This window comes from Hypomesus nipponensis, chromosome 12 (assembly GCF_054491055.1).
Source record: "Hypomesus nipponensis isolate SF chromosome 12, ASM5449105v1, whole genome shotgun sequence".
Lineage (NCBI taxonomy): Eukaryota > Metazoa > Chordata > Actinopteri > Osmeriformes > Osmeridae > Hypomesus > Hypomesus nipponensis.
Window position 1 is genome coordinate 11,517,391 of NC_140372.1, and position 22,610 is coordinate 11,540,000.

A 22,610-nucleotide genomic window follows, 5' to 3' on the forward strand; every position below is an offset into this window, starting at 1 on the left:
TAGTGTGAGGATCAGGTTTGAACAGTGCGATTGAGCCCCTGGTGGGATGATTAGGCCCACATCGATCGCCGGACTGCACAAACACACCCGTCCTCACACACGCAATCTTCCTCTCACCCACACACACACACACACACACACACACACCCATCTTCCCATAAACACATAGATACAACTTTCCTAATACACACACACACACACAAACTCAGCCAGGGGTCCGGAGGAAGGGAAGGCAGTCCTTATCACATCGTCCCATGAGCACCCACAGCTTGTGCGCTGTATTGATCGTGGTGAGACAAGACCACCCTGCCTGTGGCGCTGTCTCTCACACACACACAGACACACACACACACACACAGACACACACACAGACACACACACGCTCCCTCTGCGGCATGGTGTCCTGGGAGTGCCCTGGGGAAGCTGAAATAGGAGCAGAAGAGGAGTATTCTCTGGCTGCTGGTTTATGCCCAGAACATGAGTAAAAAAGAATCATGAGTAGATTTGATTTAATTGGCTCCAAACAATCACGTGACTGTAACATGCAGCCCCAGTACCCCCCCCCCCTCCCCCAATCACCTCACCTAGGAAAGAGATTGATTACAGGATGGCAGAGATCCGAGGGAAAACTCTTTACTTCCTCTTCAACCTTTCCCCATCTCCCTCTCTCTCTCTGTCTGTCTCTCTCTCTCTCTCTCTCTCTGTCTCTCTCTCTCTCTCTCTCTGTCTCTCTGTCTCTCTCTCTCTCTCTGTCTCTCTCTCTCTCTCTCTCTCTCTCTCTCTCTCTCTCTGTCTCTCTCTGTCTCTGTCTCTGTCTCTCTCTCTCTCTCTCTCTGTCTCTCTCTCTCTCTCTCTCTCTCTGTCTCTCTCTCTCTCTCTCTCTCTCTCTCTCTCTCTCTCTCTCTCTCTCTGTCTCTCTCAGGAGTGTGCAGTGTGTGACTGCTCTGTAAACATCTCTGTGTAGCTCTGCACTCCCAGCCCATCAGGAGATTCCCCAGGCTGGCTCACCCTGCTGCCTGAGCTCTGGAGGCCTCCTCAGACCACGTCGCCCTCCACCCCTTCTCCACCCCCCGCCTGGCTCTGAGCAGAGCTGTGAACCTCACACCTCACAGAACTTTAACGCTGTGCAGGAAATGGCTTAATTGGGGAAGAGCTACTCCTTTGTCGGATGGGGGAGGGTAGACAGGGTGAGGTAAGGGGTTTGGAGGGGGGTGAGGGACGTCTGGAGGGACCAGCTGGTTAGATGGAAGGGTGCAATGGAAGTGGAGGGGAGGGAGAGTAGTTGCTTATAAATTAGCAGTTGGAATCATGTTTTTGTAATGCTGATAATCACTTGAGACAATGATGGGCAAGCTACTTGATATGTGTAGTGAGCTAAGCTACTAGCTACTCAACAATAAATTCAGCTTCACTACACAGAAGCTACTACTCATAAAAATGTAGCAAGTTAAATTACAAAAATCTGTCAAAACTAGCTTGATACATTAGTAGCTACTTTCAGTTAAAACAACTGCATGCCAAGTCAATGCAATTTTAGTGATCAACACAATTGTCAGCCAGATAAAGGCTAAAATATGTTCAGATGTATTTATTGAACAATAGCCTAATCCAAAATGTTAATACACAATTGCTGTTATCTAGTCAGACTGGCAGCGCAGGCACTGTGTGAGTGGAGATGAGACGATCATAGCCCTTGCTCCTACTCAGCTCTCGTGAGGTTGTAACGTGAACTGCAGAACAGGATATGTGAGATGCTTTTCCCGTGCTTTGCTTTTCAGATGTGTCCTGGAGATATTAGCTTTCAAGGACGCTACTGCGCTACGTGATCAATACAAGAGCTTAGCTACTGAAAAGTTACTTGGTTTTGTAAATAGCGACGTTACAGCCAAGCTACTGACAAATGTAGTTAAGCTAGTAGCGTCGCTACAAGTAGCGAAGCTACTGCCCATCACTGACTTGAGAGTGAAAACTGTCCTTACCGAATGGAAGCGCCACTGACCCTCCCCCCTCCCCCAGACACTCCACTATTGGTGAGGAGCAGCAGTGACTCCGCCTTGGCCCCGCCCCTGGAGACGGCCCCGCCCCTGGAGACGGCCCCGCCCCTGGAGACGACCCCGCCCCTCGAGAAGACCCCGCCCCTGGAGAAGACCCCGCCCCTGGAGACGACCCCTCCCCCGGGCACGCCGTCGCCCCAGCCTGGCGAGCACCACAGCAGCCGGGCAGCAGATACGGTGAGAGACACAGCCAGGGTCCCTGATGGTCAGACCTCAGCAAGAATCTAGCTAGGCTAGGCCTCCTTAGGGGTCACCACACCTATCCACTGTCTTTCTTCTCACGTGTTAGAGGCCAGTGTGTGTGTGTGTGTGTGTGTGTGTGTGTGTGTTTGCACTCAAACCCTTCAACTTTCCCTAACTTTCCCCCAACTATCCGTCTTTCGTCCTCTGTTTCTGGGAGGAACGCTCCCCACATCACCAGGGTTGTTTCCATCTCCTGAAGTACCTGTGCCCCCCCCCCCTGCCCCCCCCCCCCCCACTACTCCTCTCTCATTCTCTTCCCTCCATGCCTCGCTCCCTATTGTTCCATTTCTATCTCTCTCTCTCTCTCTCTCTCTCTCTCTGTCTCTCTCTCTCTCTCTCTCAGCCCCTGTGGTCTCATTTCCTATCACAGGGCTTGTTGTTATTTCTTAGAGCAAACTGCACCTGAGGTCCTCTCTAATACCTGCTCCTGAGCCCTCACCGCCAAATGGTGTTTTTTTGCTGCCCTCGCCCACTAACACATACGCACAGACACGCATACACGGACACGCACGCACACACATACACACACACACAAACGCAGTATGTGCCATATGTGCTTGGCTGTGATTGCCTGTGGAGGTGGTGATGTGCTCCTAGGGTCTATGGGGTCCGTGCTCTTGTCCCTGGTCCAGCTAGACAGGACAGCATGTTTATTTCCTGCGTGATGGGAAGGCTGTGTTCAAATACTATTTGTTCATCTCTCAAGTGGAGAGAGAGAGAGAGAGAGAGAGAGAGAGATGATGAAGGAGAAAGACACAGGTAGGGAGGAAAGAGAGAGAGAGAAAGAGGGAGGGTGGGGGGAATGGAGAAAAACACTATTTTGGCGGTTGAAGACCCGAGGCAGGGCTTTGAAAGGGTCAGCTTTTCAAGTGCTGTCCTTTCAGAGATGGACTGCCATTACCATCCCACTCTCTGCTGTCTTTTCTTCTGACTGTGTGTGTGTGTGTGTGTGTGTGTGGAAGAGAGAGAGACACACATGGCTGACTCTCTGCATCTCTCCTCACTGTGTGAGGCGAGCCAGTGTACGCCTGTATTTAGCTGATGACCAGTAACACAGGTCGGCCGATCATTAGTGGAGTAGTCATTAGATTACAGAGTGCTGTGCAGTGTGTGTGGGTGTGTGTTGGCCTCGTTGCCTGCCACGCCCCTGAACAGATAGAGTTCTCTCCGAGGATCAATATTCTGCCACCCATCTGTACTAGTCTCCTTTAGCTCCACCCCTCAATCACTCTCTCTCTTCCTCTCTCTCTCTTTTTATCTCTCTCTGTCTCTGTCTTCATCTATCTCCTTTACACGTACACACACGTTTCCTCTCTGGGCCTCTTTCTCTGTGCTCCTTTCTCCTTCTTTCTGAGATGGGTGGTGAGATTAAGGTCAGTCCCGTGATAAACAAAAAATAATCTGAGCTAGCTGGTCCTTAATAGAATTGTTCTGCCACACTGAACTTCAGGGACAGCAAACACACACCTGCTGAAACGGCTCAGGTGAATGCCAGTGTCATTCTTCCTCTCTCTCTCTCTCTCTCTCTCTCTCTCTCTCTCGTCTCTTTTTCTCTTTCTTTCATTCTCTCTCTTTTTCTCTCTCTTTCTCTCTCTTTTTCTCTCTATTTCTCTCTCTTTTTCTCTCTCTCTCTCTCTTTTTCTCTCTCTCTCTGTCTCTCTCTCTCTGTCCTAGTGTCTTGCTCTCTTTCTCTTGCTCTCCCTCTTTCCCACCCTTTCTTCCACCGTCCACCGCCCCCTCGCTCCCTGGAGTACAGTTCGGCTGTGAGTCCCTGTGATGGATCGGACAAGGGGTCAAAGTTCACAGAGAAGTGCCCTCCAACCTGTGTTCGACCATACACACACGTCACCCGCACAAACACCCACTCTGTTTCTCACGGGCCTGACATGTACCAGAACCACAGAAATGCTCCCCGTGAAAACACACACACACACACAAAGCAACACACACACCTCATTTCTCATGTGAACGACAACAGACATCATTTGTCACAGGATGCTGTTAGCACATGCCTTGTTAGGTCACACAAGCCTGTACCGGGGGTGAAAAAAGGCTCAGATGCTGAAAAACACAGTGTTGTTTTTGCAATCATTTACAAGCCTGTCAGCTGTCTATAAAAAAAAAAAAAACTGCAAAGATGGGAGTTTGTCTTGTTCTGGTTAGACCGTTTCAAAAGGGGCAAAGTCTTCAACCGAAGATGACAGGTCAGCTTTTGTGTGTGTGTGTGTGTGTGTGTGTGTCTCCCTGCTCCCGTGGGCTGTGTGAACCCTGGTCTGCTAATGGAGCAGGGGAGGATGAACATCAACAATAGCAGCAGCAGCTCCCGCTCTGCTCTCAGCAGCATGGGCAGCACCATTGTGGGCTGGTCACCCCGTCGCTCCCAAAGTGGGTCACTGTTTGGACGGCCAGCATCATGTGTGTGTGTGTGTGTGTTTATCAGGGCGGCTTAGGGATAAGTGTGTGTGAGAATGTGTGTGTGTGTGTAAGGGGAGAGTGGCGGGGGAGGGGCAGCGGTGTGACAGAGGGTCTAGTGCTGGAGAGCTGTGGTGGGGGGAGGGGTGCACCAAGAGGGGGGGGTGAGCGTTGAGGTAGTTCGGTGTGTGTCTCTCCCCACCTCCCCCCGCCCATAAATGTCATTAGGATTGGGGTGCACAATGAGACTGGCGGGGGGAATGAGGGGGGAGGTGCGCCCTCCTCCTCCTCCTCTTGAGTGCATTGTTTTAGGGCGTTCTCTCCCGCTCTCTCTCTCTCTCTCTCTTGTTTCTCTCTTCCCCCCCTCCCCGTCCACGTCCATCTCCCTCAACAGTTTGAGCCGCGTCGTCTTGTTTCTCCGCTTCCCTCTCGTGGCTCCTCTGTTCCCCCCCGGGGCTGTGGAGGTGCCGCGTGACTCCGGAATAGCCTTCCGCCCGGGCAGAGAGACACCGAGATGGAGGGCACTAGAGAAGGCAGCAGATAAGACCTTAGCGAGGAGAGAAGGGGCAGAGCGAGAGCGAGACAGAGAGAGAGAGAGGGGAGAGAGAGAAGGGAGAGAGTGGATTAGGTGAGGAGGGGACACAGGCATCCTGCATGTCTGTTGTGCAGCTCCTTGTCTGAAGAGCTTTGGCCGAGGTGATTGACGTGGCCGAGGATGGAAGGCTGTTAATTGGTGGGCCTCCCAGCGGACTGGGTCAGCGAAGGTAGCGGTGTCAACAGAAGACTTGACCGTCTGTGTGTGTGTGTGTTTATTCTGACAGGACGCCAGCAGCCATGCTCTGAACCCAAAGGGAGGAGCTACAGATAGACTACGGGTTGAGGTCCCCGCTGGCAAGATGAAACGAATCACAACAAGGTAAGTGCGCGTGTGCGCGTGCGTTTGCACACCTCGACTGGCTGGATGTGTGGCAGCTTGTGCGCGTAAATGGCGCGCGGCGTAGACGTTGAGCGTGCGCGTGTCGGTGAATGTGTGTGTCGTGGCTTCACACTTGCAGGAGCGCGTGTTTGTTTACATGTAGCCTACGTCTCCCTCTCTCCCTCCCTCCCTCTCTCTCTGTCTCCACGTCTGTCATTAGCAGGGCTTTCACTGTTCAGTATACCTATTAGGAGGTCCTGATGAGAGAGCTGTGTGTGTGTGTGTTCCGCGGTGGATCATTAGGACAGACAGACAGATCAGAGATCAGTGTTTGGGCTGGGCGCTGTAATGATCTGCTCACGGATTATGGACCTTCTCTTCCTTTGTTCTCCTCCTGCTGAGACGAGATTAAAGAGCGGTGTGTGTATGTGTTTGTGTGTGTTTGTGTGTGTGCGTAGTCCTTTCTATCCTTCATCTGATGTTCCAGTCCAGTAGAGTATCAGTTGTTTCTCTTCGAGCTCGTTTCACAAACAGCGAACGCTCTGTGTCTGTCTCTCGCCATGGCAACCGAGCACTGCTACCCATCCTCCTCGGCTGCTAGGCTACCCCGAGGGAGCGCTCTCCCTAATAGCCCTCCCGGCATGCCTTGTGGTCATGTGAGAGCACAGCTCCTCGTTCTCTTCCTGGTTCAGTCTGTGACAGGAAGCCCGTCAGCCCATTCGCACCAGCTCTGCTGCAGGGGGGCTGCTCCCAACTGGACAGCAACTCCTCAAGCCTCCCCCTCCTGAATATCCCTGCTCCTCCAGCCTCCACCCTCCTGAATATCCCAGCTCCTCCAGCCTCCACCCTCCTGAATATCCCAGCTCCTCCAGCAAGCACCCTCCTGAATATCCCAGCTCCTCCAGCCTCCACCCTCCTGAATATCCCTGCTCCTCCAGCCTCCCCCTCCTGAATATCCCAGCTCCTCCAGCCTCCCCCTCCTGAATATCCCAGCTCCTCCAGCCTCCCCCTCCTGAATATCCCAGCTCCTCCAGCCTCCACCCTCCTGAATATCCCAGCTCCTCCAGCAAGCACCCTCCTGAATATCCCTGCTCCTCCAGCCTCCCCCTCCTGAATATCCCTGCTCCTCCAGCCTCCACCCTCCTGAATATCCCAGCTCCTCCAGCCTCCACCCTCCTGAATATCCCAGCTCCTCCAGCCTCCCCCTCCTGAATATCCCTGCTCCTCCAGCCTCCACCCTCCTGAATATCCCAGCTCCTTCAGCCTCCACCCTCCTGAATATCCCAGCTCCTCCAGCCTCCACCCTCCTGAATATCCCAGCTCCTCCACCCTCCTGAATATCCCAGCTCCTCCACCCTCCTGAATATCCCAGCTCCTTCAGCCTCCACCCTCCTGAATATCCCTGCTCCTCCAGCCTCCACCCTCCTGAATATCCCTGCTCCTCCAGCCTTCACCCTCCTGAATATCCCAGCTCCTCCACCCTCCTGAATATCCCAGCTCCTCCAACTACACTGCTATCAACTAAGCCTTGTGAGTAGGAAGCAGCATGACCTTCCATTACAGTAACGACTGCGCGAGGCGCTAACGGGCCAAATGAATCTCTGGTGCCATGTCCCCCCAACCCGTCTCCCCCCCTTGGTGGTGTGTGGGGGGGGCCGGACTACAGGGAGAGCTAGTTAGTTAGTTGGCGTGGGCGGCTCCACGGAAACTGATGTACGGTCGGTCAGCACAGAGTGTCTCCTCCATCTGTCTCTCTCTCTCTCCACGTTGCTCTTTTCATCCTCCTTCTGTCCCCCCCCCACCCTTCTCCCCCCTCCCTCCCCAGTGGAATGGATGGGTTTGTTTGTCTTCCTGCTGGATTCTAACGCGGGCGAGTCTAGCATGCATGTATTACCCCGGCGCTAACAAGCACTGGCTGCCTCTGATGAGCTTGTTTGTGCCAGCGTTTGTTTTTATGAATGTAAATTGGTTATACCGAGAGGGAGTCGCGAGGCTGCGTGTAGCATTCTGTGTCTCTGTGTGTGTGTGTGTGTGTGTGTGTGTGTGTGAGCATTTGTGTGTGTGTGATTGTAAGCGAATCAGTCAAATATGCGCGCGCGCATGTGTGTGTTTATATGGTGTGTATGTTTTGAATCACTGTAATTGAAGGGTAGCTTTGTATATTTGTAATTTCGAGGTAAACGCGTGTGTATGTGCCAAGGCTGATGTAAATTGGATGAGTGTTTGTTTGAATTCCATTAAGGAGTTGATTGGGTGTGTTTGTTTACAATGCACCACCAGAGAATGTTCTCGGGGTTTGTGTGACCCCTGTGGAGGTCAAGTAGAGCAGTGAGACAGTGACAGACAAGGGAGATATGATGACATGGAGCCATGTGTGAATGGGAAGAACACCATCACAGGCCAGCAGCAGAGTTAATCCAGGCCGGGCGAGGCTAGCTGCGTCCATGTGTTGGGGACTGTTGGCACCTTAATGCCTCAGATACTTACGCCCCCCCCCCCCCCCCCCGCTCTCACACACACTCATCACCATGACATTGCTCTAATGACTGCAGGAATGATCATACAGAAGCTCATACATAAGTCATGGTCGTGACCTACACCCACACACACACACACACACACAAACTCTCTGTCTCTCTCTCTTTTTTCTTTTTTTACCCTTCCGCTTTCTGCCTCTGTCTCGCAGTCACTTTCTGTCTCTTTTTTTCTGTCTCTCTCTCTCTCTCTCTCTCTCTCTCTCTCTCTCTCTCTCTCTCTCTCTCTCTCTCTCTCTCGTGATTGCGTCTGTAGGACCTCTATCCTCCGCGGCCCGTTGCGTCTTCGAGGCGGCGCTCCCCCTCTTTGTTGACCGTGTTGTCTCTCCCTGCTTGAAGGCCACCACTCAGAGGTCGGCAGATAACCCGGGGCGGGGGAGACAGAGAAGCCTCTATCTCATCACTCCATCTCCAGCTACCTCCCCTTTATCGCTCAATTCTTTTTTGAGTCCGGCGGTTGAGTAGCAGGTAGATAAATAGGCCACCTGTGTCCCTCATCAGACGCACACATACGCGCACACACACACACACCACTCTTCCTTCAGGCATTGCTCTTTGGCCGGACCTACCTTTAAGCTCATTTGTGTTTCTATTAATGTAGCCCTCAGGAAAACAGCAAATGGATGTGAAGTACAGGGACAAGAGGCTTGCTGAGTGTTGCGCGCGCTCGCACGTGCATGTCGACGTGTGCGGGTCTTAGTTGTAGTTAGTGTAGTAGGTGTGTGTGTGTGTGTGCGGTCAGCTAGGTCAGCTCATTACCTCGCTCCCCCTGCTCGCGGGTCTGTGAAGCATCAGTAGGCCGCCGTTCCTTCCCTGAGAATCCATTTCAGGGTGTGTGGGAGCGGAGCGGCCTTTTCTGTGACCCCTCCCCCCCCCACCTCCCTCCCTGCTCCAGCAGCTCCTCGCTCCCCTGCACCCCCACGTCCAGGCCTGCTGCCCCCCACCTGAACAGGCAGGCTGGTGGGGGGGGAGGGCGGGGGGGGGGGGGTCGGCATGGCTGCATGGGTTTCTGCCGTGGACACTGTGTATGTGTGTGTGTGTGTGTGAACTGTGTGTGTCACTAAACATTGTTGTGTCTCTGCAGACCCCTGACCAGGACTGTGGAGCTGGCTGGTGACCCGGGACCTCTCGGCATCCATATCGTCCCCTACTGCTCCTCACTGAGTGGACGGTGAGCACACACACACGCACACACTCATTTACAAACACACACACTATCAAACCCTCATTCTCTGCATCCCCAGCTCTTGCTTTCTCGCGCCGACGATCGTTTCAGTGAGTGTGCGTGGCCGTGCTCCGTGTTGAAGTGTGTGTGTGTGTGTCTCGTCATCAGGACGCTGGGCTTGCACATCAAAGGCGTGGAGGAGCACAGCCGCGCCAAGAGAGCGGGCCTCTTCAAGACGGACGAGTGCATCGTCCGGATCAACGACACGGAGCTGATGGACAAGGCCTTCTCCCAGTGTGTACTCTCCCTGCACCTCCACGCTATCGCACATCGTGTCCGGGCCCCTCCCGTCAGTCACTTAACATCGCCTTTGTCCCCCCCCTCTCCGCTCCCACTAACCTCCTCCTGTCCTCCACACGTATCACTGCACCACATCAACCACCACATCTACCACCCCATCTACCACCCCATAACAGGATGCATCTCTCTGTGGGTCTTTCTCTATCACGCACACACACACCCACGCATCCTATCTCGACTTGCTTCTATTCGGAAACAGGCCCATTTAGGACTATGGCAACATTGGAGTGACTTCAAAGGGAGCAGGGAAAGTGGTTATTAGCGAGATGGAGAGAATGGGAGAGGCATTGTGCTCTGTTGGAATGAAATGTCTCCCCTAACAGGCGGGACCTGCTGTTTGATCTGATAGCGCTAACGCTAGTGTGTTCCAGTCTAGCCTGGCTCAGGGTGATCACTCTGCTCCTGCACTAGCAGCCCGTTCTGTGCTAGTTAGCCTCGATAGCTTCCTGTGAGGGCTGTTCAAACGACCCGTTGAGGTTTTTTTTTGTTTGCGTGGTAACAAGTGTACCTTCTAAATGGGACTACGTCCACCTCCTCTTTCTTCCCCCAGGTCCCAGGAAGTGTTTGTCCAGGCCATGTCTTCTTCTCTGGTGCGTCTGGAGGTGCTTCCTGTGGCCAACAAACTGCGTTATGAGAAGAGTCTGATTGGCCAGCTTTTCACCACAGAGGGGCAAGACCCCAACCCCAAAGCCAAGAGCCCCTTGCTGGTTCGAGCCAAAATGGAAGTCAAACAGGATATCAAACCAGATATCAAACCAGATATCAAACCTTCTATCAAGCCAGATATCAAACCACATATCGAACCAGATATCAAGCCAGATATCAAACCAGATATCAAACCACATATGGAACCTGATATCACACCAGATATCAAACCACATTTGCAACCAGATCTAAAGCAGGATCTCAGACCAGACCTGAAGCCAGAACTGAGACGACCAGATGTGCGGGTGAAGACCCCTGACCCGGCCTATCTGCCCCCCCTGCCAGCAGAGCCCCAGACGGGGCAGGGCTCCGAGGTGCGTCCTCCCAGTGCCTCCCCCACCCCGCCCGCCAGTGCCTCCCCCACCCCCAGGGGGCACAGCGAGAGCCCGCTGCCCAGGAAGAGTGCTGGCCTCCCGGGCCTGGTCAACCTGGCCAGCAGGAAGGGGGGAGGAAGATGAAGATCGACCTGAAGAAAGGTGAGTCCGCAACTCACCGTGGGTGGAGGTCGAGGCTCCTCAGGTCCGTGTTGTTTGAGACGTCTGTTCTGGAGTGGCTGGCTTTTAGAGCTTCCCCAACCACATACAGACATTACCATTCTGTCTCTCGTTCTTCCTCTCTCTCTCTCTCTCTCTCTCTCTCTCTCTCTCTCTCTCTCTCTCTCTCTCTCTCTCTCTCTCTCTCTCTCTCTCTCTCTCTTTCTCTTTTTCTCTTTCTTTCTCTCTCTCTCTCTCTTGTTCTTCCCCTCTCTCTCTCTCTCTCTCTCTCTCTCTCTCTCTCTCTCTCTCTCTCTCTCTCTCTCTCTCTCTCTCTCTCTCTGTCTGTCTGTCAACAAATTCATCTCTCTCCCACTCTCCATTGCCCTCTCTCCCTCTACCTGCTTTGCATGTACCTGCTGCAGGATTAGAAGTGATTGTAGGCTCTTTGCCCCATCCCATCCCGCCCCCGCCCCCGTCTCTTGAGTAAAGACGTCTCTCCCAGTGATTGACAGGCGGGAGGTTGAGGAACGTGGCAGCAGCTTAGGTGCAGACATGAGATAGCATCGCTGGGCCGTCTTTAGCACGCCTCACGGGGTTTCGTCTCCTCTGCTCGCTGGGGCACATTTCACTCATGGCTTGGGGTTTGAAGACCCATGAAGAGAGGAGGGACACACACACACAGTCTGTCTTCAGCTCCAACTGATTCTCCAGGGAGAGCAGCAAGGAAAGGGAAGGATATCTCAAGACAGCTCTTTCTCTCTCTTCCACTCTCTGTCTCTCTCTTTCACTCTTTATCGCTGTCTCTCTTTCACTCTTTATATCTCTCTCTCTTTCACTCTTTATTGCTGTCACTCTTTCACTCTTTATATCGCTCTCTCTTTCACTCTTTATCGCTCTCTCTCTTTCACTCTTTATCTCTTACTCTCTTTCACTCTTTATCTCTCTCTCTCTCTTTCACTCTTTATCGCTCTCTCTCTTTCCCTCGTTATCTCTCTCTCTCTCTTTCCCTCTTTATCTCTCTCTCTCTTTCACTCTGTCCTTCTCTCTCGCTTTCTCTCCCTCTCCCCGTTCCCTCCCTCCATCCGTCCCTCCCCTCCACCAGGCACTGGTACGCCTGCTCACACGTGAAATTAAAGGCAGGCTCCCCTAATCCGCGTGGCGCAAAGCCCTCTTCTCCCAGCAGCAGTGTGGGCCTGCGGGCCAGCCACACCAACAGCAGGTACAGGGGAGGAAGTCACTAAGCCCCAGACAGGATGCAGCAGGACAGGGCAGGCCTCTCCCGTCCATCAGCGGACCAGCAGAGCTGCTCTAACCCGGGGCATGGTGGGGGGCTGGGTGGGGCTTGGGTGTGAGGCAGGGGTGGGGGCTGGGTGGTGAAGGATGGGGGGGGGCGCCGGGCACACTCTCATCCCTCCGTCTCTCTCTTCCAGGTACCGAGGGGCTGGGCTTCACCGTGGTGACCCGAGACTCGATGCCTCACGGCCCGGGACCAATCATGGTGAAGAACATCCTCCCCCGCGGCGCCGCCATCAAAGATGGCCGCCTGCAGCCCGGAGACCGCATCCTGGAGGTGACACGGCACCAGGCTAGCTCTGGAGGGTCCACAGGAAACTGAGATTGTTTATGTGCTTCCTCTTACATGTGTGTCTCTTCCTCTGTGTGGGTGTGTGTGTGTGTGTGCGTGCAGGTGAATGGTGTGGACCTGTCTGGCCGCACTCAGGAGGAGCTGGTGGCCATGCTGAGGAGCACCAAGCAGGGGGAGAGTGTGTCTGTGGTGGTCGTCAGGCAGGAGGAGATCTTCCTACCCCGAGAGCTGGTGAGAACACACACGCACTCCTGCACACACATACTCACACCCACATCGCACACCCTCCTCGCCCCGTGCCCTCCGATACACTGCTGCTCTGCAGGTTCTCGTTAGGAGATGCGACCTCTTGTTTTCCCACCCAGAGCCTTGACAGCCGTAACCCCCCTCAGCAGTCTCTTCCCTTCTTTTGTTGTGCCAGTCCCCGTGGCTGAGGCGTCCACACCCCCCTCCCTCTCTCTCTCTCTCTCTCTCTCTCTCTCTCTCTCTCTCTCTCTCTGTCTCTCTCTCTCTGTCTCTCTCTCTCTCTCTTTCATTTCCGGCTCTTTGTCTCACAGTGTCCTCTCATAGTGCTCCGGCCCAGAGCGGATCCTCTTTTATCTCTTCTGCAAACACGCTGTCAAACAAACAGTGGTCACACACGCACGCACACACGCTCCCTCGGCCCTGTCCCCCTTTCCTGTCCTTATCTGGGTTTGTTGACTCAGCGCTGGACAGGAAGTCACACACGCACGTCCCAGCGGCCCGCCAGGAAGTTCCCAGTGGCACGGAGGTGCATGTGGACACGCGGCCGTCGGCTTACCTGTGGTTCAGGGGGGCCGCCGCGACCTCCACGCTTGGTGTTACCGTCGGCGCCCGGGCGTAGTCTAAACACGAGGTCAGCCTGGCCAGGTGGTGGCGGTAGAGGCTGGGGGGGGGGTGGAGGCAGGAAACGGAGCGATGTCCTCGCGGGCCCCGCTCCCCCGCGCGCGGCATTGCAGTCGTCCCCTCTCCTCGGCTTCAAAGGGCTCGGGGACGACTCGCGACGCTTTGTAGTGAGCGATGCATGTTCACATCGGATGAGGCCCTCCCCACACCCACTGCACTCGAAATAGACACGCAGCGCACACACTTGACTTGGTGCGTCTGTAAATAGTTTGCTCTGATTCGCGCCGCAATCTTCACAACATCCAAGGCTTTGAACAGGCCCTAGCTGAGTAAACTCGATCACCACCCCCCCCCCCCGCCCCACCCCCCTAAACCGGCCAGGTCCTGGGAGACACAGACACCCCACCTCATCACCGCAACACCCCCCGGCCCCCCCCTTCCCAATCTCTGCTGCAACTCTGCCTCACCGACTGATGTACCTCCAAACCAAGAGACAAGTTCACAAACTCACACACACACACACACACAGCTCCCAAGTCATCTTGCCCTGCATTGAGCAGAGGCAGCAGCCGAACCGACGCACGACCCCTCACTCACCCAACACATACACCTTTGCCCGCGCCTCCTCTGTGGAGCAGCGATGCTGGTGGGCATTTCGGCCGTTTAGTTGCGGTCTTGAGAAGGCCCGTGCCCATGTCACAGCTGCACCCTCAAAACCTCGCCACGCACAAAACCCTTCCCCGCTCCTCCACGCACGCCTCAGCGCATGTTTACCAAGAGACGGCATGTTTTGGAGTTCTTTTTTTTTTTTTTTTCTCGCTTTCTCTCCGTTCCAGTGTAATTGGGTTAGCCTCTTCAGCTCTCCGAAGTGGGAAGTGAGATGGGGGAGATGTTCAGTGTTGAAGGCACTAGGGAAGACGGCTGTGGAGAACAAGAGGTTTGGGTAGAAGAAGACACGAGGATTGTCCTTTGTGGCCATCTGCTTCTTCTTTAAAGTGTGTTTGTGTGTGTGCGTGGACTGTGTGAATATTTATGAGCGTGCCCGGGATATCACGTCTTCAAGCCGGGTTTTGTCACCACGTGATGTGCTCAGACCGTAACTGTCAATCACTCACCATTAACCACACCACAGCCGCATGCGGTGCACGGCACAGAGCCACAATAACTCCATTACCGTCTTATTACTGAATGTCACATCCGCCATTTTGTGTCGGGGGAAGTGGATTGTGTGTGTTTTAATGGCCTTCCTTCCTTCCAGCCATATGAAAGAGAACAACAGCCTTTAGTGATACAGTAGTCATCCGTCAGGCGGGTCAACAGCAGACTAATGTCACCTGAGGGAGATCAGGGCCGACACTATCCCATGCTTTCTCTCTCTCTCTCTCTCTCTCTCTCTCTCTCTCTCACACACACACACACACATACGCGCATACACACTCACAGCATCGCACACATAGGAACAAAAAGACCCCTGGTCTCTTTTGTGGTGTAAAACACACACCACGGTCACTGGATTTTCCCGTGTCTGAGCTGTTGACATAGTTAACGACTCAAGGCAGTCACCACGGGGACTGTGGGACTGGTGTGGACGTCCGGTCACAGAGACAAAGACCGAAAGAAAGATGGAGGGAGAGAGAGAGACAGAGAGAGAGACAGAGAGAGAGACACAGAGAGAGACAGAGAGAGAGACAGAGAGAGAGACAGAGAGAGAGACAGAGAGAGAGACAGAGAGAGAGACAGAGAGAGAGACAGAGAGACGGAGAGAGAAAGAGAGAGAGACATAGAGATAGACAGAGAGAGAGAGCCAGAGAGAGCCAGAGAGCCAGAGTGATCAATGGTTCCCACACGCACACGCAGGTGAGCCAAGGCAACAGCAGACTGGATTGTTCGAGGGGGCCCCGTTGTTCAGCAGCCGTGTGCGCGAGGGGGCGGGCTGGGGGGGCGGGGGGGCCCTGAGAAGGGCCTTGATGTGGCCCAGCGGAGGGTGGGGGGTGCAGGGGGTAGATGGATGACAGGATGGAGGGGGTCACCCCACACATGTCTGACCTAAGACACGCCGGCAGGACAGGCCAGCCCACAGGAAGTGAGGTCGGGGCGGCGGGAAGGGAGGTGACCTCGGTGCGGTGCGTCCCAGCGCTGGGATGGGACCGTTTGTCTGGTTTGTCCTCTGTCGGTCCTCCATTGTATTTATACCCACGGTGGAGTCCATTTTTTTTCATGGATGGGTGCACACACACACACACACACATTCACACACAGGCCCTCCAAATTATCCCAACAATCAGCAATTTTCCTTTTTTCCTTTCTCCGGTTGAGGTAAAGGTGTAGAGTCGAGCGATTCGGGGGCCGAGACAGACATTAAGGCGATTAATTGGTAGCCGTTGCCGGTAGAGCGTGGAGAAAGATCCCATCTTAATTGAATGTCGCTCTCGTCTCTAATCCAGCGCTTTGAAGCTCTCAGTTTAGAATCCAGAGTGACAAAAGAGCCTGTGTGTAATCGCTTGCCGTGCCCCCCCGCAAGGGTAGAAAGGCTCCTTTTGTCTTCTCATTTGGCTGTTGGGGTGGTGTGTGTGTGTGTGTGTGTGTGTGTGTGGGGGGGGGGGGGTAACTACCTCTCAGAGAGCTAGTTAAGTTCAGAGGAGACAAGGAGCAGTCTTGTACCAGCCACAGGGCTCAGAAAAGGAGGGTCCTGATCTGCCCCTGAGGAGAGCATTAGGGGATATTAGAGTGTGTGTGTGTGTGTGTGTGTGCCCGCGGGTGTGTGTGTCTGCTCAGACCACCTAGGATATGTGTGTGTGTGTGTATCCCACAGCATCGAGGGAGCCTGTTTTAGTCCTGAAAGCCCGGTTCTGCTTTCCTTATGACTCATGGGCCTCCGCGCGTAAACCCGCGTGATGATGCTGTTGTTTTTGTCAGACGCCCCTAACATCCTGAAGAATTCCCCAAGGCCTCCCGGGTTTGGATTTGGCCAAACTCGGCCTGCGTTGAGGGGTATTTTGAACCTCCCAGGTTGCCATACGATCCAGTTGTCTCAGAGGTTGAGAATCCCCCCCCCCCCCCCACTCCACACAGTCCAGAGCAGGAAATGGAGAGTCACAGAGGCTTTACTGGCGACTTGATATAATCCTCAAGATACTGCCGACCATTCTCGTTGGGGGACGATGGGGTTCTTAATAAGACAACACCCCCCCTCCTGGTTCTGCACGAAGGGCCCATCCCACCAGGCTAACCCCTCTCCCCCACCTCTCCCTGCCAGGGGCGGAGAGCCCCAGGCAACCGGGCTGTTTGAGGTCTCTGGCAAGTCTTGGTTTCTCACACTGACTGCTGTGTGTGACGAGGCCTTGGTTGGCTCTCATGGTCCCTGTGTGTCTGTGGTTCTGGGCGCACCTCCCTCCGTCTCTATTGAACAGAGAGGTGGGGGGGAGACTTCGGGCTGATGCAAGGATGTCGCAATAACCCGACCAGAGCATCTATTCAGCCCCAAGCTGGAGTAGTGTGTTCGTGTGTGTGTGTGTCATGCATGCTGAAAATGTGTGTGTGCCCGTGATCATTTTTTGCACTCCACCCGCCCCCCCCCCCTCCTTCAGCAACATCCAGAGAGGCAGTTGAGGATTGAAATGTCACGTGGTGTATACAAACACGCATCGGAGCACACACACGCCCGACACAGTTTGTAACAAACACGCACACAGCCCATCGACCTCCCACCCCCCCCCCCTCCTCAGGAGTAAAAGGGAGGTGCAGACTGAGGGAGGCTGCACCTCCTCTCACCCCCCTCCTCAACCCCCCCCCCCTCAGCCCCCGTTTCCCTGGCGACAGGGCCCCGGCGTTTTCATCGCTCCGCTGTAATGACAGACATTTTCTTTTGTCGTCGTTGCTCCTTTCTCTCACTTTTTCATTTCGGAGTAGAATCTCGTCCCTGGGTCGTTTTGTTCACGTGAAAGGGGGGGAGGGCAGGGGGTAATAGAGGTAGAGGACTGATGCATGGTAGTCTAAGGGGGAGATGTCGAGAGAGACATGGGCAGAGGGGTTGCATGGGGAAAGTGGGTACCTCTGGGATGGGTTATTACTTTTAAATGATCCCCTGCCCCCATCCCCCCCCCCCCATAGTGCAGCAAAAGGAGGTTTGAAAAGGTTATTATGTTTCCTTTAGAAAACACACGCACGACGTCTGCGCCTTTCATGGTCAAATGGGATAACCTCTCTCGGCCGCTCTCTCTCTCTTTTCTTTTTCTCCCAAATGACTCCTCTCGTATTCACCTCCTCAACCCCCCACCCCCCCTTGCCTTTCTCTCCTATCTCTCTCCATCTCCCTCTTTTTCAACCGTTCTCTCTCTCTCTCCTCCCCCCCCCTCCCCATCTCTCTCTCTCCTCCCTCCCCATCTCTCTCCGTCTCCCTCCGTTTCTCCACGCGTCTCCTCTCCTCCCCCTCTCCCTCCGCGTCTCACGCCCCCCTCCGCCTCTGTGTCCCCCACCAGAAGGGGGAGGAGGCGGGCTCCCTGGTTCTGGAGGACGGGAAGGAGCAGCTGGTGTTGGAGGTGCCCCTCAACGACACGGGCTCGGCCGGGCTGGGCGTCAGCCTGAAGGGCAACAAGTCCCGGGAGACAGGCGAGGACCTGGGCATCTTCATCAAGTCCATCATCCACGGAGGGGCCGCGTACAAGGTGTGTGTTTGTTTGTTTGTCTGTCTGTCTGTTTGTTTTTCCAGATAGCTGCTCCCCCCCCCTGTACACATACCACAGCTCTCTGGATGGTCTCCAGTGACAGCAAACTCTCCATCTTCTCATTTCTCTTTGACTTATAACTCATGTAACTCCTCCCCTCGGTCGGGAAGGCTGCCCACATCTGCTTTGGGTCCCCCTGACCTTTGACCCTTCTGCCCTGACCAGCTTCAGTCAAGACTTTGGGTCAGGGGGAGTGAAGTGATGGAGGAGCAAGGGCTTTCTGGAAGGTTCCACTTTGGCCCTCAGTCCAGCCATGTCCAAAGTGCCAAGTATCTCTCTCTCTCTCTCTCTCTCTCTCTCTCTCTCTCTCTCTCTCTCTCTTTATTTCTTTCTTTCTCGCTCTCGCTCTCGCTCTCTCAGCGCCGCAGTGGAGTGTCCCTGTGTAGATAAGGGCTGCACTGGGATCAGGGGAGCAGAAGCACTTGAGAGAGTCCCCAAAGCAGCTCCCAGTCAAAGCCGTGTGTCCCACTCCCACATCTGTCACCTCCTGCACCTGCATATCGCCCCAGCATCTCCCCCCTCCTCTCCAGCACCTCTGCTGAACCGGGCAGCAGATAGTGGGAACAAAGGAGGAGGGGAATGCAAGGGATGCTGTGAAGAAGAGAGAGGCGGGGATGAAGAAAGCCTAGTTGAGACAGACTGGGGGAGAGAGAGGGAGGAGAGAGGGGGAAAGAAAGCGAAAGCAACGGAAACTCCAGGCAGGGGATGGCAGTGAAGAAAAAGTTTGGGCGCTATTTAGCACAGGCTGAGAATGCGTGTGTGAGAGAGTCCCCTGTCGACCGAACCTCCTGCCTGGAGCTCCAGGAATGCTAATTAAAAGCTGTAAAGAGGCCGGCTAATGATCCAGCGTGGTGCCGTCGACTGGGGAGGGATGGTTGGGCCCAGTGCTGCTGCCACACTATCAGTAGGCAGGGGAAGAGAGAGACGCTGATCTCACCCTGTGTGTGTGTGTGTGTGTGTGTCCTGGTTGGAGCCCGGCTGTGTGGGAGGTCATCCCAGGCAGGCCTGGTTAATGAGGCAGGTCAGAGGTCAGTGTTGGCCGTAATGGCTGCTGACTCTGCAGACACTGGGGAGTCTTTAGCAGCGTCACTCACGTGTGGTCTTTCCTCCGTGTGTGTGCGTGCGTGCGTGTTTCTATCTCTCTTACACGCTCCCTCACTTAGTTTTTGACTCTGTCCCTCGCTCTCACACTCTCTCTCTCTCCCTCCCCCTCTTTCTCTCCCTCTATGTTCCCCCAGAGAGACATTCTGTCATCCCACTCAAACAGCCTGGCAATTTAACACACTTACAGGTGATTTAGAGCCTGTCGAGGCCACTCCATTAATGTCTCTGCACTTCTCTCTCTCTCTCTCTACCTCACCCTCTCTCTCTACCTCACCCCCCCCCTCTCTCTCTCTCTCTCTCTCTCTCTGTCTCTCACCCTCTCTCTCTCACACACACTATCTCCCTGTCACTATCTCTCTCTACCTGTCTCTCTCTCTCTTTCTATCTCTCTCCCTCTCACCCCCCCCCTCTCTCTCTCTCTCTCTCTCTCTTTCTCTCTCCCTCTCATCCCCCCTCTCTCTCTCGCTCTCTGTCTCTCACCCTCTCTCTCTCACACACACACTATCTCTCTCTCTCTCTCTCTCTCTCTCTCTCTCTCTCTCTCTCTCTCTCTCTCCGTCTCTCTCTCTCTCCGTCTCTCTCTCTCTCCGTCTCTCTTCAGGATGGACGTCTCCGCGTCAACGACCAGCTGGTCGCCGTCAACGGCGAGCCCCTGCTGGGCCACTCCAACCACGCCGCCATGGAAACGCTGCGCCACTCCATGTCGTGGGAGGGCACGGCCCGCGGCACCATCCAGCTCGTGCTGCTCCGCGCCTCCCCGCGCCCCCACCCCGACCCCAACCAGGTACGCCCGGACGCCTGCCGCCCCACCCAGACCCTCCTCCGGCGCCGCGCCTCCGAACCGGGCCCCCGCGGCCCCCTCCTCCGCCGCACAGACGGCCCGGGGTCGGGGGCCAGATACACGCAGGCCGAGGTCCACGGGCGCGCGCCCGGGGACCCCCCGCCTCGCGCACTGGACGCCACTCACAGCCGGCCGGGTCTCTGCTCCCCGGGACCCCCCCGGGAGCGCGGCGAGCCGCACACGCGGACACACGCGCCCGGTGCCCCCGCGCAAGCACACGCGCGCAGTCACACCCTGGGCGACCTGTATAGTCACACGCTCGACAACAGGCCGGCCCACGCCCAGGGCCCACGCAGGTACTCGGCCTATCAGTACATGCACGACAACATACGCAACCACACCCGCGAACACGCGCACAGGCGCGAGCACACGCACGAGGACCTCCGCGAGCACACCTACGTCCACACCTACGTCCGCGCGCAGGACTCGCGATACGCCGACAGCATCCGCGCCATGGCAGGGCTGATGTACGGAGACCCACCTGGACACCTCCACAGAAACACACACCGATACACCAACTACGTCTACACACACAACCACCTCGGCCTCTCTGGGGGGCTCTGACTCACACTGAGTGTGTGTGTGTGTGTGTGTGTGTGTGTGTGGGTGGGTGGGGGGGGAGGGTGGATGGGTATCAGAGTGTGTTAACTCTCTTTCCTTGTCTAAGGCTGCCTCCCATGATTGCCACTACAGTTAGGAACAAGATGTCTTCACCCCAAGCCTGCTGCTTTGTGTTTGTAACCCACCACCACCTCCTGCTGTCTGGCTGTCTTCCTTGCTTCTAACTGCGCTAACGCTAGCACGTCACTTAACTGTTGTATCTGTTATTTTCAGTATTTCTTCTTTTTCACTTTTGTATCATTTCCTGCTCCTCACCTGTAAAGACCCTGCTGAATAAAGATATGAACTTTCCTGCATGCTGTGTGTCTGAGTGGTGGTGGGGGGGGGGGTTTCCTGGGTTACCTCTGTCCAATCCCTGCCCCCTCCCTCTCCCTCTCTCTTTAACTCCTGGTCCTCTCCTCCTCTGTCCTCTCCCTCCACCCCTCTCTCTCTTTGTCCCTCTCCCTCCCTCTCCATCCCTTCTGGACATGTCCAAACCACAGCACTGTCCCACCTCCAAACACCGGCTAACCACCTTGGAATGGAAGACACGCCACAGAAATGATGTGCTTCACAGTACACAGGATATCCACACTGGGGGGGGGAGGGGGAACAGGGACAGTAGTGGCCCATGATTAGACCACAGCAAACCGTGGTAATAACAGCAAGTCCAGTAGTGGGTCAGTAAATCTGCCGTCTGAGCTGAAGGCATAGTATCCGCCGGGGTAAGAAAGACATCAAGCGGCCGTGATGGCTGGATGGAGGCAGCTGCTTTGCAGGGTTAATCACCCCTATTCAGAGGCATTGTGGGGCCTGACAGGGGTCTATTAGGGCGGAGAGACGGATGATTACGGACTGCCTTTATGTCTGGGAGGAGGAGACGGCAGGGGGGTTATGGGATTGAGTGGCCGCGACCTCCCCGTTTCGGGCGTGGCCATGTCACCTTTGACCCGCCCACTCTTGCGCGGGGGGGGGGGGGGCTTAGGCAAAAACAGGGGGGGGTTGTAGGGGGGAGGGAATTTGGTATCAATAACCTCTCATGTGTCTGTGGTTTGTGTTTGGAGGGAGAGAGAGAGGGAGAAAGACAGTGGGAGAGAGACAGGGAGAGAGAGAGGGAGAGAGAGGGAGAGAGAGGGAGAGAGAGAGAGAGGGAGAAAGACAGTGGGAGAAAGACAGTGGGAGAGAGAGAGAGAGAGAGAGAGAGAGAGAGAGAGAGAGAGAGAGAGAGAGAGAGAGAGAGAGAGAGAGAGAGAGAGAGACAGAGAGAGACAGAGAGAGACAGAGAGAGACAGAGAGAGAGAGAAAGACAGTGGAAAATAGAGATAGAGGTGTTTCTCAAGTCTTTACTGCTAGCCAGTTCAGGTGAGTTCATGTCTCTATAGACGACAGCCCCAACGCCCTAATCTGATCACACCACGGGGCACCGTGATTAAGGAAGCCGCTCCATAACTGCCCACCCCCACACCCAGCCCCCTCACACCCCTCACCCCGGAGGTGAGCAGGGGGTCCAGGGGGACACAGCGTGTGTTTGTGGGGGAGTTGCTTTGTGTTAAACAGTAGGTTGCCCCCCCCCCCCCCCCCAACACACACACACCTCTCCAGGCATTGTGGTGGGATTAAGATGTCTTCCCTTGACTGCTTTGATGCCTCTGGGCTGTCACTGATCCAGGAGAGAGACAGATGGATGGATCGAGGAAGGGTGAATGGTTGGATAACAGGATGGATGGTGGGATGGATGAATGGATGGATGGTAAGTCACTGAGCGACCGACTGAGGTTCACTCGAGCAACGAGCCGTGGGAAAAGCATACGCACATTGCGCGAACACACACACATACTGACACAGGCAGTCAGCCGGTGTGACAGACATGATTCTGACGCGAGTGTGTGTCTGTGTGTGACAGTGGCTCATGTAAGGAGCCGAGGCGAGCGCTAATGATGCCAGTGGGAACAAAAGCCTGGATGCCCCCCCCCCCCCTCAGAATCTTCCTCCTCCCTCTCTCTAGGCTGCTAGAACATACAAAT

At 55.0% G+C, this 22,610-nt stretch overlaps 1 protein-coding gene across 1 annotated transcript in view; it reads left to right on the top strand.

Annotated features, from left to right (window-relative positions):
- The first annotated feature begins 1,982 nt into the window (after positions 1–1,982).
- Positions 1,983–22,610, top strand: part of pard3ba (par-3 family cell polarity regulator beta a) — a 62,892-nt gene continuing 42,264 nt past the window's right edge. Inside the window, exons 1-10 of the mRNA XM_084668598.1 lie at positions 1,983–2,231; positions 5,531–5,625; positions 9,244–9,330; positions 9,493–9,618; positions 10,235–10,703; positions 10,742–10,865; positions 12,296–12,435; positions 12,553–12,681; positions 17,796–17,981; positions 19,747–19,929. Of these exons, the coding sequence (XP_084524724.1) occupies positions 1,983–2,231; positions 5,531–5,625; positions 9,244–9,330; positions 9,493–9,618; positions 10,235–10,703; positions 10,742–10,865; positions 12,296–12,435; positions 12,553–12,681; positions 17,796–17,981; positions 19,747–19,929 (1,788 nt within the window). The remainder of the gene's footprint in view (positions 2,232–5,530; positions 5,626–9,243; positions 9,331–9,492; positions 9,619–10,234; positions 10,704–10,741; positions 10,866–12,295; positions 12,436–12,552; positions 12,682–17,795; positions 17,982–19,746; positions 19,930–22,610) is intronic.